We start from the raw sequence: 19,242 nt of genomic DNA, 5'->3' as shown, positions 1-19,242 counted from the left end.
AACTCATAAAGCCCCAGAGGGGTGATAAAGGCCGATTTCAGCCGGGCAGCTGCATCCAGCGGCACTTGCCAGTAGACCTTTGTAAGATCCATGGTGGTAAGGTATCGAGCTCCTCCCAGTTTGTCTAGGAGCTCATCAGGCCTAGGCATGGGGTAGGCATCAGATACAGTGATGGCATTGAGCTTCCGATAGTCCACACAGAACCAGATCGACCCATCCTTTTTGGGGACCAGCACCACCGGCGAGGCCCAAGGGCTGGCAGATGGCTGGATCACCCCCAAAGCCAGCATGTCCCTGACCTCTCTTTCCAGTTTTCCCCGTGACTCGGAAGGGGGAACATCTTATCAGCGGGTGCGATCCTGTCTGCACCCGGTGGACAGTCAGATTAGTGATTCCAGGCTGGTTGGAAAACAGCTGTCGGTACGGATGCAGCACCCACCCGACCTCAGCTTGCTGGGCAGGGGTTAGCTGATCTGAGAGGGGAATTGTTTCCAGGGGGAACCAGCTCTTGTCCCAGGGAATAGATCTACTAAAGGGTCATGTCCTTGCTCCTCCCAATGTCCACACACGGCCAACACCACATTCCCCCTGGCATAATATGGCTTCATCATATTCACATGGTACACCCGGCGGTGGTGCGCCCGGTTCGACAGCTCCACCACATAGTTTACGTCATTGAGCTGCTTGACAACCTTGAAAGGGCTCTCCCAGGTGGCCTGTAGTTTGTTCCTTCTCATGGGGATGAGAACCATCACCTGATCCCCGGTGGCGTAGGCATGGGCCCACACTGTGCGGTCGTACCAGACCAGCTTCTTCCAGGCTCTGGTCAGATTCTCCCTGGCCAGGCCCATGAGTTCAGCAAGTCTCTCTCGGAAGATCAGGACATACTCCACCACTGACTCTCCATTGGGAGCGGCCTTCCCCTCCCACTCGTCTCTCATCAGGTCCAGGGGGCCCCTTACCCTCCTTCCATATAACAGTTCAAAAGGCAAAAATCCGGTAGACTCCTGGGGCACCTCCCTGTACGCGAACAGCAGGTGAGGTAAGTACTTGTCCCAGTCCTGCGGGTGCTGGTTCATAAAGGTTTTCAGCATCATCTTTAGTGTCCCATTGAACCTCTCCACCAGCCCATTGGACTGGGGGTGATAAGCTGAGGCCCAGTCGTGCCGGACCCCACATTTCTCCCACAAGCACCGGAGCAGGGCCGACATGAAGTTGGATCCTTGGTCTGCCAAGACTTCCTTGGGGAACCCCACTCAGCTGAAAATGGTCAGGAGCACATCGGCCACGGTGTCTGCTTCAATGGAAGCTAAGGGCACTGCCTCGGGGTAGCGGGTGGCAAAATCTACCACCACCAGAATGTATTTCTTCCCTGACAGGGTCGTCTTGCTGAGAGGGCCCACTATGTCCATGGCCACCTTCTGGAAAGGCTCCTCTATGATGGGCAAAGGTTTCAAAGCTGCTTTCCCCTTGTCCTGGGCCTTCCCCACCCTCTGACAGGGGTCACAGGATCGGCAATACTGCCGGACCGTGGTAAAGACCCCAGGCCAGTAAAAGTTCTGTAGCAACCTCTGCCGGGTGCGCCGGATTCCCTGGTGCCCTGCGAGGGGGATGTCATGGGCCAGGGACAGGAGCCTGCGGCGATACTTCTGGGGGACCACCAGCTACCTCCTGATCCCACAGGACTCTACTTCCCTTGTGGGAGCCCATTCTCGGTACAGGAACCCCTTCTCCCACAAGAACCTCTCCTGGCAACCTCTCCTCATGGTCCGTCCCACACTGAGGTCGGCCAGGTCCCTGAGCTTCCACAAGGAGGGATCTTTCCTCAACTCGGCCTGGAACTCAGCGGCTGGGGAAGGGATGGGGACCGGTTCCCTCTCATTGGCCGGGTCTGAGGCCACAGCCTCTCTGAGCTGTGCCCCTCGGTGCTCCCTCCCCATCAGGGTAGGGCCCTGCACCTCCGGTGTGGTACCCTCCCCGAGGTCGGGGCACAGTGCCCCTCATCAGCTTTGGCTACAGGTCACCACCAGGGTATTCTGGGGGTTGCTTGGCCAGTCCTCTAGGTCTCCCCCCATCAAAACCTTAGTGGGCAAATGGTGGTGCACCCCCCACATCATTGGGGCCCTCCTTGGCCCCCCATTTCAGGTGTACCCTTGTGTGGTCTTGCCCACCCCCGTCAGGGTCAGGTTGGTGTTGGTACCACCCGATCTGGGGCCACCACCATGGGCCAGGCCAGCGTTACCTTCGCGCCCATACCCCAGTATCCATTGACCTTCCACTCATCCACCTCCAGGGTAACAAGGCACTCGCTCCGCAGGGACAGCCAGCTGCCAGTCACCTGCCCAACCCTGCTGCTACTGCCGCCCTGCTGCAAAGTAAACTTGGGGCTTCCTCACCCCTCCTTTCCCAGGGCTCCCTGCTGCCCATGTGAATGGCAGGGCAGCAGGGAAACCATCCCTTTCTCTCTATTTACTGATCATTCCTATACACTCTCCTCAGACTTTTTGACTTTTCCCTCTTATTGGCTAATCCTACACAATCCCCACAGCTATTGTGGATTGCTGTCAGCTATTTAGTGTGGCCCCTTTTCTTCCCAATTCTCACAGACTGATGTAAAGTACCCTAAAAATTCACTCCATTGTTCTCTTTTGTTATCTATTGCTGTTTTAATATCCCCTGTGATTTCCCCATCCCTCTGACTATCCGGCATCAACAAAATCAACTCAGATTTCAATCTTCTGGCAGAGCTCCCTATCCCTGGAGCGGAGGCAGCTGGAATGGGCGAAGGAGATGAAAATGATGGAGCTGGAGGATCATGAAAAGCAACGTCAGCATGAGCAGGAGGAGAAGGAGAGGCAACGTGAGTATGAGCTGGAGCTGGCCAAGCTGAAGAGCAGTGGGGCCCCGGCGGCAAATTCCAATAATGATAGAAAATTCTGGCCAATTTTGTCCCTCTCTAATGCTCGAATACTGCTATGAACTCCACTCTGAGTTGATCACTTTACCTATCAACTATTGATATAAATTCCTTCCGATATTTCCACTTTCCTCTCTTTCAAACTGCAGGAAGTTCAGGTTTTGGGGTGGAGAACAGTTCTGTATCGGTGGGAAGTGGCTGCCATCACCAGAGGGCTTTGATTATTTTCAAGGGAATGGAGACTTCTCAATCTCTCTGCCTCTGTCTAGGTGTTTGAGTTTCCAATGTCATGCTGATAAATTGCATCGCTGATGCTTGACCACGCTTTCGTTCAGTATGCAATATATGCAAGAGACCCAATAGCCAATGTCAGTCATGTGGATTAATATGGTACAGGAGGTTCTGTATGATACCAGTGTCTGAAGAGCCATCCCGTACAGTGATGTTACACACAGCGGCACGTGAACTGCCTGTTCAGGGAGGCTAGCCCCCAGCCCCGCCCCTTCTGCCCCATTCCCCTTTCCTGCCGAAGCTCAGAGCAACCCCAGCATCCCCAGCCCCAGAGCACCGGGAAGTGCAAGCACTGGCCCCAGCCACCCTGAGACCCAAGCCACAGGCCAGCCTGCCCCAGTCCGGGCCATGGGGGAAGAGTGGGATGCAGGAGGAGGCCTGGGGGTGGAGCGTTGGCAGGGCCACGCATGGCTATTTAGGGAGGCTCAAAGGGGGTTGGACAAGATGATCTCCTGAGGTCCCTTCCAACCCTGATATTCTATGATTGTATCTAACCTCCCCTGGCCTGTGATACCCACCGCCCATATTGTTACATTCACCTTATGCCAAAGTTACATCCTTAAAGCTATCTTTTTATACCCTACTGGTTTACCAGTAAAAGGTCCCATATAAGTCATTTCAGACTAGATTATGTTTTATCTTAATTATCTGGTACCATGGTGTACCCTTTCTCTTTTTTCTGAACCCACCATTCATCCCAGGTCATGGTGCAGAATCATAGAATATCAGGGTTGGAAGGGACCTCAGGAGGTCATCTAGTCCAACCCCCTTGCTCAAAGCAGGACCAATCCCCAATTTCTGCCCCAGATCCCTAAACAAACCCTCAAGGATTGAACTCACAACCCTGGGTTTAGCAGGCCAATGCTCAAACCACTGAGCTATCCCTCCCCGCTTATCTTAGCTCTGGGCACATACATTCCAGTAACTAAGGGGTACGAAGACACTCCTGGGCTGTACCTGTACCTGTATAAATAGGTTTGTGAGGGTAACTGCCTTCCTGTTGCTATAGGGCGGGGTGGCCAAAGTGTGGTTCTTTTACAGTTAAAATCTGGCTTGCGGATCCCCCCCCATGTCCTCCCCTCATCCTCTGCCTACCAGACTTGGGGGTGCGGGGAGGAGGCTCAGGGCTTCTGCCCTGCAGTGGGGTGGTGGGGCTAGAGGCTTTTGCCAGAGATGACTGGTGCATGCTGAGAGTGTGGGGGCACAATTTAAAGATTCAGCCCCCCAACAGCTTGAATCACCCGCAGCCCAGGCACACCCCTCTCTTACCCTCAGTGGCTCTCCCTGCAGCCCTCAGCTGTTTGTCGCTGCCTTTCCCCAGGGCTGCAGCTCCCAGCTTGCAGGCTCCAGCACCAGACATGCAAAGAGGGGGCCTGGCAGTACCATGAGACCAAGCGGGGCCAGTAAACCGTGGCAAAAATATGGGGGAGGAGCACTTGAGCCCTCTTGCCCCCTTCCGCCTGTCATTTCTGTCTTCTGCCCGGGGAAGGGGCGCTTGGGACTTGAGCCCCATGGGGAGGTCCTGCTGGGGCTCAGGGCTTCTGCAGGAGCAGGGCTGAAGCCCCAAGCCCTGGCAGGCACACCCTGGCTCTCGAACTTCTGAAGATTGTCATCTGTGGCTTGGATGGTCACCCCTGGTATAAGGAAACAATTATATATCCTGATACTAACAGTTTTCCCAGCTACTTAAGCCAAAGTTTACCTCAGCTCATGCCAGATGTTACAGGATGAATGAACAGGATTATAACAAAGGTACTGGCTAATCTGGTCTATATAACTGCTCTATTAATGCTTAATGTGTGTACTTAATGCCTAATATATCTGTAGGCTAGCCAGCATATATTAGTCAACAGTCAGATGCTGCTTCCATTGAGATGTGGGATCCGGGACTGAACAGCTGCTGTTCCCCCAGTGGGAATGCTACGAGAGAGAAAGCTCCCTCTGTGCCCAGCCAGGGTGGGGGCTTTCACCTGCAAGGACTAGCCCCTAGCGCAACTGACATCAGCTCCTGAGCCGGAGACTCCAGGAGATTGCGGGAGACCTTGGGGAAAGTGCTGGACATAGGTCATTCTCTGCCCCTCAGGTGTCTTCAGCTCCCAGAGCTGCTGCCGTCACTGATGCACACAGGGTCTTGCTCCCGTTAGAACTTGCGTCAGCTAATCCAGTTGCAGATCGAATGCCCCTGGAAATGGCCCAGTGATCAAGTCTCCCAGCCAGAGTGGAGAGAGGGAAAGAGGAGAGAGACACTGAAAGAGGCAGCAGGAGAAATAAGTGGGGAGAGAGATGCCCAGCTCTCAAACGAGCCTAGACACACACATTGCAACATCATGTTCCTGTGAACAAGGTGAGGGGCAGATGGAGGAAAAGCCAGTTCCTGCCTTGGCCCCATCCCCACGCCACTGCGGGAGAATGCTATCCCAAGGACTTATGTCTGAGGGAGCCCCTCAAAGCAGCTCCTTTGGTTCTGCTCCTTTCTAGTGTTTGGTTCAGACTCTCTTCCTGGGAGGGTTTAAAAAAGTCTCCATGGGTTTAGCCCATGTGCAAAGGGTTGGGTCTGTGCTGCAAAAAAGCAACTGTGTGTTTGCCCAGCAAGGTGGAGTCTAGAAAGTCCATCTGCCAGGAAAGAGACTGGGGGGAAATCAGGTGTCAAAAGCTCCTGCTGAAACCTCTTCAGTTGCCACTCTGTCCTTGAGGGGCTGCAGAACACCACCCACATTTTGGGTCAGATTGTCCCATCCTCTCCATCACCAGGGACGAGAATCCCTGCCTGAAGTAGGTCCACTGTTATCAGAAAGTTTTTTGGGGGGTTGCTGCTGGGGGGGGGTGTAAATAGATAGGAGGTGGACGCTGGTGGGGAGGGGGCAGAAAATACACCGGCTAGAGAAAGGGAGGGAGATAAAGTATAACAAACATGCTGAGACTTGTTTAACCTGGCACCTAAATTCTAGGAAAAGACTCAGGGGGGTGAGAGGTGGAAGTTCCTCTCTTTTTATGGAACAGGAAACAACCCACCTAAGTGGGGTAGGAAAACGGACCAGACTCCCAGTGCTGGAGCCTGACCCAACTAACCAACAGCTGCTGTGAGATATGAAGAAGGCGACCATTATGAAGGGGCTTAGGGTACACATGCCCCTTGCCTTATATCCAGCTCCTCACAATGAGGAGGGTGTTGGGCTTTAAGGTCAGGCTTGACAAAGCCCTGGCTGGGATGATTTAACTGGGAATTGGTCTTGCTTCAAGCAGGGGGTTGGACTAGATGACCTTCTGGGGTCCCTTCCAACCCTGATATTCTATGATTCTATTCCTACCAGGGAGCTCTCCCTGGACCGTGCTAGGGGCTCCATCTCCTCTATCAGTCTGTAGCTAGTAGGTATGTGATGAATATGAAGACCCTGCCCCCTCTATCTGTTGGGAGAGACAAGGAGCTCTCTCCTTATCCCCTCACCCTGATGCCTTCTTGGATGCTCTGAGCAGGGTGGAGGTGGGACTCTGTTGACTGCAAGTCTCCCAGAGCTTCCTTTGATTGTCCGTGCTCCCCCATGAATGGTGGGGCTGTGAGTGGGGCAGCAGACACTGAGTGTGGGTCTCTTGCTCTTTCAGGGGCCGGTGACCTTCGAGGAGGTGGCTGTGTATTTCACCAGGGAAGAGGGGGCTCTGCTGGACCCCGCTCAGAGAGCCCTCTGCAGAGACGTCATGCAGGAGAACTCTGAGAATGTGACCTCGCTGGGTAAGGCGTCCCGTTCCCTCAGTTCTTAGAAGTGGAAATGCAGAGTTAAGGATCACAACACCCCACAATGCCACCTCTCCTCTGCCCTGTTTCAGCATCACCCCGACATGCCAGTGACACACACACTAGCCCTCTCCCCTCCCCTGCTACAGAACGCTCTGGGAACGGAGCAGTTCAGCACAAAGTCTAATGTCTTCTCTTGGCTAAGGCAAAACTTGTATTTAGGTCCAGCACAACGAACAGAAGCTGCCTACCCTGGGCTGACACTCAAACACTGAGCCACATAAACCACCTGAGACTTGTAAAATGTTACCACTCCTGTACTCTTGTGCTGAATTTTCCTTCTGAGTCATTGCCTTCACTTGCCCCTCACTAAGCCCAGCAGACCACTTGCATGTAGGCCACCAGACTGCTGACAATCCTCATGGCAAGAGCATAACCTTTTGCACGATTACTGACAACACTCAGCACTGAAACGAGGCATAGTTGCTCTTTCAGATTTCACATGCACCTGACTTCATATCACAACCACAGCTCTGCCAAACTATTTCAACTAATCCCTCCCACATTCAGTGACAGCTACACCTGACCCAGTGCACACAGCTGGAGGGCATGCAGACAAATGCTGGCATTCTGATCTGTGAACACAACATAATGGCATATTCTTAGACCTTCCTCATATCTATTATGGATTTATTGTTTGTTTGTTTTTTGGGGGGGAGGGTGAAAGGCCAGGAGAGACTATTAAATCATCTAGTCTGACTTCTTGTATAACAGAGGCCACAGAATTTCATCCAATTACTGCTGTACCGAGCTGAATACCTTGTGTTTGACTAAATCCTCCTCCAGAAAGGCATCCAGTCTTGACCTGAAAACTTCAAGAGATGGAGAATCCTCCACTTCCTTTGGTAGTTTTAAACCTTTGCTCCACCCGGACTGACACATTCCCAGTGGCTCCTGCCAGCTCCAGGATTAGGGAGTGGGGCAAAGTTAAAGTTGCATTGAAAAGGTGTTGTGTACCTTCACTCTTCATTTCCTAGCTTTCAGAGATTTAAGCTAAGCCACCATCCATGTGGTGTAAGACTGTGGTTCTCAGCCAGGGGTACGTGTACACCTGGGGGTACACAGAGGTCTTCTGGGGGTGCATCAACTCATCTAGAGATTCCCTAGTTTTACAACCAGATACATAAAAAGCACTTGCGAAGTCAGTACAATCTAAAATGTCACACGACTTGTTTAGACTGCTCTATATACAGTAGACTTCTCTAACTATACACTGAAATGTAAGTACAAGATTTATATCCCACTTGATTTATTTTATAATGATATGGTGAAAATGAGAAAGTCAGACATTTTTTCAGTACTAGTGTGCTATGACACTTTTGTATTTTTATGTCTGATTTTGTAAGCAAGTAGTTTAAGAGAGGTGAAATTTGAGGCTACGCAAGAGAAATCAGACTCCTAAAAGGGGGACAGTAGTCTGGAAAGATTTAGAGCCACTGTTCTAGACCTTGAATAATTTTTGTTGCTCTTCTCTGGACTTTCTCCAATTTGTCTACCTCTTTCCTGAAATGTGGTGCCCAGAACTGGACACAACACCCCAGTTGAGGCCTAATCAGCGCGGAGTAGAGCGGAAGAATTACTTCTCACGTCTTGCTTACGACACTCCTGCTAATACAGCCCAGAATGATGTTTGCTTTTTTTGAAGCAGTGTTACGCTGTTGACTCATATTTAGCTAATCCACTGTGACCCCCCAGATCCCTGTCTGCAGCGCTCCTTCCTACGCAGTAATTTTTTTCCCAAATATTATTTTCACTTTTTTATCTCACCACTGCTCAATTCCTACTCCTCCCACCTCATGTTCCCTTCCCACTGGGACCTGAGCTACTATCTCTGAGCCCTTTATGTTCCTCCCAACCACAAGATGATCCCTCCCAGTCATGACAATAATTCTGCTGCTACTTCTGATTTCCTTTCCATCTTCCCTGTGATTTCATTGCCCTGAGATTTCAAGGTCCTGGGCTGGAACTCAGAGAGGGTGGGCCTGGGTGTCCCCTACCTCTTCCCTGGACCACGAGGGGGAAGAGTGGGTGACAAAGATAAAAGAAGCCACATACAAGATAGAGTCAGGGGACAGGCTTGGAAGCCGTTAGAAAAGTCCTAAAAAAAGGAAGTCTATCAACCCAAGAAAGGGAATGAACTGAACAGAAGACCAGGTGGTTGTAGCCCCAAGAATGGTAAAATGTACCGCTAGCCAGGTACAATCTTTGCAGTGCTGAACCTGGACACAAGGAGGTGCTCTGGAGAGGAGAGACTTGACGACAAGTGTACTAACAGGAGCATCCTATGTAAGACGTGGTCGTTAATTGTTGCGCTCTACTTTGGCGCAGGTGTGACCTCAGATCATAGAATCATAGAATATCAGGGTTGGAAGGGACCCCAGAAGGTCATCTAGTCCAACCCCCTGCTCAAAGCAGGACCAATTCCCAGTTAAATCATCCCAGCCAGGGCTTTGTCAAGCCTGACCTTAAAAACTTCTAAGGAAGGAGATTCCACCACCTCCCTAGGTAACGCATTCCAGTGTTTCACCACCCTCCTAGTGAAAAAGTTTTTCCTAATATCCAACCTAAATCTCCCCCACTGCCACTTGAGACCATTACTCCTTGTTCTGTCATCTGCTACCACGGAGAACAGTCTAGATCCATCCTCTTTGGAACCCCCTTTCAGGTAGTTGAAAGCAGCTACCAAATCCCTCCTCATTCTTCTCTTCCACAGACTAAACAATCCCAGTTCCCTCAGCCTCTCCTCATAAGTCATGTGTTCCAGTCCCCTAATCATTTTTGTTTCCCTCTGCTGGACTCTTTCCAATTTTTCCACATCCTTCTTGTAGTGTGGGGCCCAAAACTGGAGACAGTACTCCAGATGAGGCCTCACCAATGTCGAATAGAGGGGAATGATCACATCCCTCAATCTGCTGGCAATGCCCCTACCTATACATCCCAAAATGCCATTAGCCTTCTTGGCAACAAGGGCACACTGTTGACTCATATCCAGCTTCTCGTCCACTGTAACCCCTAGGTCCTTTTCTGCAGAACTGCTGCCGAGCCATTCGGTCCCTAGTCTGTAGCGGTGCATGGGATTCTTCCATCCTAAATGCAGGACTCTGCACTTGTCCTTGTTGAACCTCATCAGATTTCTTTTGGCCCAATCCTCTAATTTCTCTAAGTCCCTCTGTATCCTATCCCTACCCTCCAGTGTATCTACCTCTCCTCCCAGTTCAGTGTCATCTGCAAACTTGCTGAGGGTGCAATCCACACCATCCTCCAGATCATTTATGAAGATATTGAACAAAACTGGCCCAAGGACCAACCCTTGGGGCACTCCACTTGATACCGGCTGCCAACTAGACATGGAGCCATTGATCACTACCCATTGAGCCCGACAATCTAGCCAACTTTCTATCCACCTTATCGTCTATTCATCCAGCCCATACTTCTTTAACTTGCTGACAAGAATACTGTGGGAGACCGTGTCAAAAGCTTTGCTAAAGTCAAGGAACAACATGTCCACTGCTTTCCCCTTATCCACGGAGCCAGTTATCTCGTCATAGAAGGCAATTAGATTAGTCAGGCATGACTTGCCCTTGGTGAATCCATGCTGACTGTTCCTGATCACTTTCCTCTCCTCTAAGTGCTTCAGAATTGATTTCTTGAGGACCTGCTCCATGATTTTTCCAGGGACTAAGGTGAGGTGAGGGTGGAGTATTGCATCCAATTCTGCGCACGGCATGTTAAAAAAAAGAAGAAGTGGAAATTGGAGAGAGTCCAGAAGAGAGCAACAAAGACAATGGAAGGGTTAAAAAAACCTGACTGATGAGGACGGGTTAAAAAAATGGGGCATTTAGTCTGGAGAAAAGAAGACTGGCGGGTGGGAGAAAAATGGTAAGTCTTCAAATCTAGTAAGGGCTGCTATAAGGATATGGATCACTGGTTCTCATTGGCCACAGAGGACAGGCCAAGAAGTAATGGGCTTCATCTGCTGCACGGCACGTTGAGGTTAGATGTTCGGAAAAGCACTTTCATTCTAAGGGTGGGTAAGCTCTGGAATAGGCTCCCAGTGGAGGTCATGGATGCCCCATCCTTGTAGGTTTTTCAGAACAGCTTAGACAAACACCAGTGGGTAATGATCTAGGTTTCTTTTGTCCTGAGTCGGTGCATGGGGCTAGATAAGTGACCTCTTGAAGTCCCTTCCAGCACTACCTTTCTAGGATTCTGCCATTCTATAACCTCCACATGTTGGGGGATTTTCCTTGTCTTTTCCATTATCCCCAGAGACGACCCTGCCTGCTGATTGGGGTTAGAGACGGAGCTGGCCTGGAGGCAGAGAGGGAAAGAGGACAGAACTATGCTGGGGACAGGAGGCACAGGCAGAAGCAGAGCCTCGGCTGGGCTGGAGCTGCAGCTCGGGGGTGGGGGCACGCTGAAGGCAGGGCCAGAGTGGAGCTGGGGGCAGAGTGGCACCCCCCAAAAAACCTAGGGGGGCACACCCCAGTTTGGGGACCACTGCTCTCTCTTCTCAGCTCATTGTGCTTGGAAGAGGGGTGATGCCCTGCCCTGCTGATTATTAATTTCCTGATTATTAATGAAGCTAGCTAATGGACATGACCTTGACAACAGATTTTTTTTTAAAAATGGTTCAAAGCTGCTAACATTGTCTGGATGAATGGGTGGTCTTTTATTTTTGGTTAGCTCCATTTGTTTTGAAGCCAACCGTTGCTAGGAATAGCTGTATCTGGGCTGGGCTCTAGTCTTCTTTGAGTTTTACTCAGTGCTTGGATGGACAATTGTTAATCCAGTTGATCACATCTTTTAATTGTGATGCATCATCATAATCAGTCAAATCAGGGAAATCTACTCCATCCCACTTTGGAGGCTTATGCAGAATTTTAGAACGCACCCCATGTCTTTTATGTTTCCATCTGAATTTTAATAGCACATACTTCCATGTTTTCAAGGTCATGGCAGGGATACCAACAAGGGTGCACTGAAACAAAAACAACAACTTTGGAAAGACAATTCCTCTGTACCGAGGCTACCTTACCTAGCCAAGAAAATTCCTGTTTGTTCCATTGTCCTGGGTCTTCTTATTTTATTCCACATTGGAGGGTAATTTGCCTTAGAATGATTTGTATGTTTCTCCACCATATTTATTCATAAACAGTTTAAATATTTCTTTACCCATTTAAATTTATGCAGCTGATGACAGTTTGGTTTTTACATTTGGGGAATATTAATTCCTAACATTTTGGATTCATCATAGTTCATTTTGAAGCCTGATAGCTATCTAAATCCCAAAATCCATTGTTCTATATATATATGAGGCTTCTGGCTCCTCTCACTATAAACAAGACATCATCAGTGTTCAATGCTATTTTGACTTCTAGCCCAGAAGGCATTTTGATGCCCTTTACCAACTGGCTCATTCTCATCTTTTACTGCAGATGGTTCCATTTCCAAAGCAAAGGGGGTGGGGGAAAAGGGGAAAACTGTAAAAAACAGGGCACAAACCGCAAACTGGTTGTGAGTCCTAAACTTATTGCACCAAGTGCAAAGTCCTCAGGCCTATGAACTGCCTCACAGAAAGTCCCCTTGGGTATTCCAGTCTGTCTTGCCACCCTGGTGAGCATCTCTCTGCGATAAACAGCCCCAGAAATGACCCGCGCCTGCTAATAGTGGGGGTCAGAATTAGGGCAGCTGGCTTCAGCAGTGCTACTGAGCATGCTCAGTCTGTGTGAGCATCCTCAGTACAAGCCAAGCAGCAAATCTGGGGGGCGGGCACATGACCCCACATGTTCACCTCGCCCCCCTGCATTTCCTGTGGGTGGCCCCTTACACCAAGAATCACAGCAATATTCAGATTAGCCCTGATCCTAAAGGACCAGTCTCTTATCCCAGGTCAATTACACTTTAGGTCTTATACCAAAGTCAACTCTTGTAGCCATTCCTATAGTAAACTATATGAAGGTTTATTAACTAGGAAAAAGAAGTCAGAGAGTTACCTACAAGGTTGAAGCAAGCAAACACAGATGCACAAATGAGTTACACAGTCTTTGGTTTCTGCCATATTTCTCCTTTAGGACTAACCCAGACTAAGCAACTGGGGATCTCTTACTTATGTCTAGAAACACCTTTCCTCCCTGCCCCCCCAAGAATCCAAGCATCATTGAGATCCATAGTTCCTTTTGTTTGGGGTATTTATCTCCCTCCTGCCATGTGTTCTGAGCTTTAAAGTCAGTTGATGGGATGAGTCCATGCGCAGAACTCATCTTCATGGGGATGAGAATGGAACAAGTCTTTCGTCCTTTCGTTGATGTAGAGTTTCCAGTTGTAAGATCCAACCATAGCCCGTCTGGCAATAGGGGGGCTGGGGAAGGGGGAACAATTTCTGTAGAAGAGCAGCCATTCGCACTAATTAATATCCCCTCCTATATGGCGATACGTACAGTCACAGAGGCTCACACGACACACATTCAACATATTACAACATGGAATTATATTACAACATGGAACATAGATAGAACAACTAAGATTAATGCATGGCATTCAACAGAGTCTAAACATTAAACACTTTCTTAGCAGTCTAATACCTATTTTATCAAAAGTATCCCACAAGACAGATTCTAGTATCTGTTAGTGTCCAGTTCAGACATGGGGGACTTGCCACAAGCTGGCCCCTGGCCTGCCATGCTCACACCTGCCTCATTCCCTATACAAATTCCAAGGAGGGAATTGATGACTATTAACAAAAGCCGACACTCAAGGAGGAATATATAGGGTGGATGAACAACAAATAAAACCGAGAACTCTTAGTACTAATGCTAAATTATATATTACTATAAAAATACTAAACTGTATTAAACAATACAGTGAAGATCAAATCACAAAAATCAAAGCACTAATGCCACTGCATTGGACTCAAGTCATCAATGGAGCCAAATCATCAGATTAATACAGCAGATAATCAACTCTTATAAATGCTAAAACTCAAATCCAAGGAGCTAGCTGAAAATCAGGGGTGAAATATGCTGTGGCTACAGACAACATGGCCTGACCCAGTTGGAATGAGACAGACTTTGGGTTAATGTCAGCTAGGAAAAGTCTCCCTTAACCAAGCAGTTTTCTTATAATATCTATTGTTACAAACCAAATTTTGTGGGAATGTGTGAACCCCAAAGGTATCAAATGTGAAAGGAAAACAAGTTTTGAGGACGTTTCCATAGTCAGGTCTCAGGGTTAATATTCTAAGAGCTGGCCTCAAAAGGAAAAGGGGGTTCAGCACCTGTAAAAATAACTAGTTGCAAAGGTTTTAGCAGAAAAAGTACCCACTGCATCACTACTCTTACAAATAAATGTGGACATCTCATGACAGATGTCATATCCTTTGCAAATAAAAGAAGAGGGGTACTCAGTGACTTTTGCAGTCTAACTGGATAAAAGGTTACATAAGAGAAAAAAATACTTAAAGACAAGTTAACAGAAATTCACTTTGATGTGTATCAAAATAAATTCCATTCAAAATAGAAACAATTGACATCTATACTGGGTCTGTAGTCTCATATAAAGTATTTCTCTTACATATCCACCATCCCAATACTTGGAGTGAGTTTTTACTTCAGAACTCTTTAGTCTGAAGGGGGTAAATTACATTGCATAAACTTTTCAGGATTATCCATCATTTCCTTTATTACTAACAAAACAAATATATATATACAACTCTCAGTTTTCCAATGATCACATAATTAGTCTCTTACTCTTTAACCACCATCTTTGTGGTTAATTTCATTTTCGCTGGTTATAACAACATATTCAAAGCTTACAAAATCTTATCATACATCAGTTTTCTTTTAATTCCCATTTCCACCAAGTGAACTTTTATGTCAAGTTGATGTTTACCCCAACATAGGTTCTTCCACATCTACAGGTTCATTTAACTTTGGGTCTTCTGTCATAAGTTTTGGAGAGAAGAGCCTCACACTATGTAGCGAGATTTGCATCACAAGCAAACACCTGTATGCTATTTCCACACTTTCTAATCTTTCGAAGTAGCAGGAGGTGGAAGAGAAGTGATACAAATGCTTGAGACACAAGAGCAAAACTATGAGACAAAAGAATAGCATCAGGACTCAACATTTATGTATGTTGAAGTCTCAACTTGGAATCTGACAAATTCATTCCCTCACTGTAGCCATCACTTGCACAAAAGGGAAGTCGTTGTTGTCCAACCAGGCAGCCAGATTGTGATCCTTGAGGAAAGAATGTTCTCTGAAGACATCAGCTGTTTCTCTTGTTACCTCATGAAACGTTGGATCCAAATGGAAAAGGACAATTGTCCACGGATCTAAGCATGGCATCCTTTGGCCATCAGTGACACTGAACTAGGAAATGGTGTTCTAAAACAATTTGACTTGTGCACCGTTCACCAGAGCTTTTTGACTTTGTGATGTAAGCTAACAACTGGCTGCATGCCATTTCTACCTGAACTCTTGCCAAATCTTTGGCCTTGGTCAAGGTTAATTTACACCCCAAATCTCAAGAGTGTTAGTGAGGAATGGTCTCTCCCAAGCATGCTCAATTTCTTTCTTTAATCTGGTGGCACAGGTCTAAATTAGGGACTGGACACAAACCTGGATCCCGAATTTCTTTAAGCTAGTAGAGGTAGGATTTCTATTTGAAAACAGTTTTTTTTCCTGCAGCTACATAACATTCAACACTTACTTCATTTTATACACATTTACAGCACGTACAAGGGGTGAGTTCAACAAAAACACCACGTCTATTTCTCTACATCTGCATAGTTAGGGACAGTATTTCCCAAATCACAGGAGTAACCTCCTGTCGGGCCTGGGTCACACGTGCTTTGGGGGGGAAAAATACATGGGGATTTTTGCCCAGTTGAAAGCCACATACTATGACACTGTCTCCCTGGATCATCTGAGATAATATTGACCTAAAGAACTGAATGGCATTGTGATCGCAGGCAATTACTTCAGTTAGTTGCACAGTCTGGGGTCTGCTATTGCTCACCAATTCAGACTGGAGACTTAAAAACACTACTATTGCTTTGCTAGCATGCCAAATAGCTTGGAGTATTCAATCCTGTTGACTGAACTGCACTTGAATTTCCTGTGTGTCATAATGGAGAGGTGGGAGGAAAGCAAAAATATACTAAGAAATGACTATTTTAGCAAATGGTCATTTGTCTCAAAGTCCCCAGTAAATCTGAGCTACGTCCTGTCAAACTAAATTAATATCTGGTTGTGTGACCAAAGGGCCTCCAGGCATGAGAGAAAAACCCACTTCACAGAGAGGTCATGAGACACATTTAGGGTCATGTAACGTGAAATTCCACAGCAGGTTACATCCGATAACTCAGAAGCAGGACCACTGATTCTCCCATCATCTTCTCTGAGTCGTTCAAACCTCCTTCACTCACCACTGTCTCATTAGTGAGTTGTGTTATTTACAAAAGCTTTAGCATCATCAGAATGGGAGGGGGGGAGGGGGGAAGGAGTGCAAAACCAGCCAACTTTCCCATCTGCGAACAATCCCAACTCAGTAGGAAAGAGACCAAAGTGGCTTTGCCAATAGATGAAAACTGGGATTTAAACTCAGTATGATCACACTGTGTTTGGGATCCATTGGAATTTCCCTTCCAGGTCTGTGACACTCATCTCCAGCCCGAATGAGTCTGATTTACGATCAAAGAAATCAAAGCACCATTCCGAAGCACAGAAACCTGAGGCTGCCGCATCACATGACTCTCTAGGATGTGGATGGGTAGAATGTGAAGACAAGACCTTCTATTTTAGCAGTGCAGAGATTAACGCTGCTGGGCTGATGGGGAAGGAGGGGATCCCTCTGACTCTCCCCACCTTCTTCGGGTGTCACAGTGGTGGAAAAGACACTTTTTTCCCACCCATGCTCCTTCTTTTTATTATATTTAAATACATTTTAAATTAGAAAAATGGTAAAAAAAAAAGTATATAACTGCTCATCAGCACACCCTAGGGCAATGTGAGAACAGCAGAGAATGAGACAATTTATCCTCAAAGCAGAACTTGATGACTCTCACAACCGCTTTGCAATGGGAGGAACAATTCAAATGTGCTGCTCTGGGCTTTTTTAGACTATGAAAAGCCATAAAAGGTGAGGTCAGCTCATGAGAAAATAGCCTAGCTAACCACACCCATTCCTGCAAGAGTAGCTGTCTTCTTCATTGGGATAGTGAACATGAGCTAGCTAACTGCATGGGAAAAACCTAGCGGAGGTGAGGCCCACATAGACTGTGCTTCAATGTAGCTAATGAAGGTCATCCTTATCTCCCTCGCCTTGGCTGATGGACATTCCCGGCAAGAGAGACTAGCTCTCCCATGACTCATAGGAGTTGATAGAGAGGACCACGGTATTCATCCCAAGGAAGGGCGAGCAGCAAAACACAAAAGTGGACAACTCACGTGGGGAGGTGAGAGACCACAGTAAAGATAATTCTGCCAATATCCTTAAAGATCATTAGGTGGGAATTAACAAAAGCATTAATGCAAAACAAACAAACAAAAAAACCCAACAACTTTTGTCAGGCTTTGAAAAGGTTATTAAAAGGTGGTTCTCTCATGTGTAGTAAGGTGTGAGCTCAGTGTGAAGGTTTTCCCATACAAAGCATTCATAGGGTCTTGCATCTTTGTGGGTTCTCTGATGTGCATTAAGGTTTGATCTCCGCGTGAAGGTCTTCCTGCACTCACAGCACTCGTAGGGTCTCTCTCCGGTGTGGATCCTCTGATGTTTAATAAGGTTTGAGCTCTGGCTGAAGTTTTTCCCGCACTCACAGCACTCATAGGGTCTCTCCCCCGTGTGGATTCTCTGATGCGTGATAAGGTCTGAGCGGTACCGAAAGGTTTTCCCACACTCACAGCATTCGTAGGGTCTCTCTCCGGTGTGCATTCTCTGATGTCTAGTTAGGTGTGAGCTGTGAGTGAAGGTTTTCCCGCACTCTCCGCATTCATAGGGGCGCTCTCCTGTATGGATCCTCTGATGTTTAATAAGGTTTGAACTCAAACTGAAGGTCTTCCCACACTCAGCGCATTTATAGGGTCTCTCTCCCGTTGGGATTCTCTGCTGGGCTGTGCTTTCCTTGAAGTTGTTGTGAGTTTCCTGACAATTAGGGGATTTACCCACTTTCTCCCCTGGTTGACTTTCCGGCTGTCTCTCTGGCCTGTGCTGACTCTCACAGGCTTTTCCCTGCACATGATGCCTGGACACATTCCCTTGATATCCTTGCAATAATCCCCCATGTGCTTCCACTTGCTCAGCATGTTCCTGGTGAGGATTCTGCTCCACATTCTCACTCAGCATCCCACCGCCTGCTGGGATAGAGAAAGAAACCTCAGGACGAGTCTACGCTACAAAATTAAGTCAGCCTAAGTTCAGTCGACGTACACCCTCCACAGTAATTAAATTGCTTTTGCACGTCCATGCTAGGCTCTTTATGTCAGCAGTGCACGTCCTCACCAGGAGCGCTTGCACCAACTTAACAGGCAGCGTGGGGCATTGTGGGACAGCTTCTGAAAGGCAGTAACAGTCCATGCAAGCAACACAGTGTCTACACTGGCACTGCGTCAACATAATTACATCGACTTAAGCACCACACCTCTCACGAAGGGGGAATTATTAGAATGTAAGAATGGCCATACTGGGTCAGACCAATGGTCCATCTAGCCCAGTATCCTGCCTTCCGACAGTGGCCAATGCCAGGTGCCCCAGAGGGAATGAACAGAATAGGGAATCATCAAGTGATTCATCCCCTGTTGCCCATTCCCAGCTTCTGGCAAATAGAGGCAAGGGACCCCAACCCTGCCCATCCTGGCTAATAGCCATTGATGGACCTATCCTCCCTGAGTTTATCTAGTTCTTTTTTGAACCCTGTTATAGCCTTGGCCTCCACAACATGCTCTGGCAAGGAGTTTCCCAGGTTGACTCTGCGTTGTGTGAAGAAATACTTCCTTTGGTTTGTTTTAAACCTGCTGCCAATTAATTTTATTGGGTGACCCCTAGTACGTGTGTTATGAGAAGGGGCAAATAACACTTCCTTCTTTACTTTCTCCACACCCTTCATAATTTTACAGACCTCTCTCATATCCCCCCTTAGTTGTCTCTTTTCCAAGCTGAAAAGTCCCAGTCTTTTTAATCTCTCATCATACGAAAGCCGGTCCATACCCCTCATAATTTTTGTTGCCCTTTTCTGCTCCTTTCC

At 47.8% G+C, this 19,242-nt stretch overlaps 1 protein-coding gene across 4 annotated transcripts in view; it reads right to left on the bottom strand.

Annotated features, from left to right (window-relative positions):
• Positions 1-12,940: 12,940 nt before the first annotated feature.
• The window catches only part of LOC311514062 (uncharacterized protein), a 47,289-nt gene continuing 40,987 nt past the window's right edge, over positions 12,941-19,242 (bottom strand). For 3 of the 4 annotated variants that reach the window (XM_084616373.1, XM_084616376.1, XM_084616375.1), the window contains exon 11: positions 12,941-18,355. In XM_084616373.1, the coding sequence (XP_084472499.1) occupies positions 17,604-18,355 (752 nt within the window). In that variant the 3' untranslated portion in view covers positions 12,941-17,603. The remainder of the gene's footprint in view (positions 18,356-19,242) is intronic. The other variant, XM_084616374.1, reaches the window with a different exon arrangement.

The sequence above is a fragment of the Lepidochelys olivacea genome (assembly GCF_965140295.1).
Source record: "Lepidochelys olivacea isolate rLepOli2 genome assembly, chromosome: 28".
In the NCBI taxonomy this organism is placed as follows: domain Eukaryota; kingdom Metazoa; phylum Chordata; order Testudines; family Cheloniidae; genus Lepidochelys; species Lepidochelys olivacea.
The sequence above is the reverse complement of the archived record's forward strand: the minus strand, read 5'-3'. Positions and strand labels throughout refer to the sequence as shown.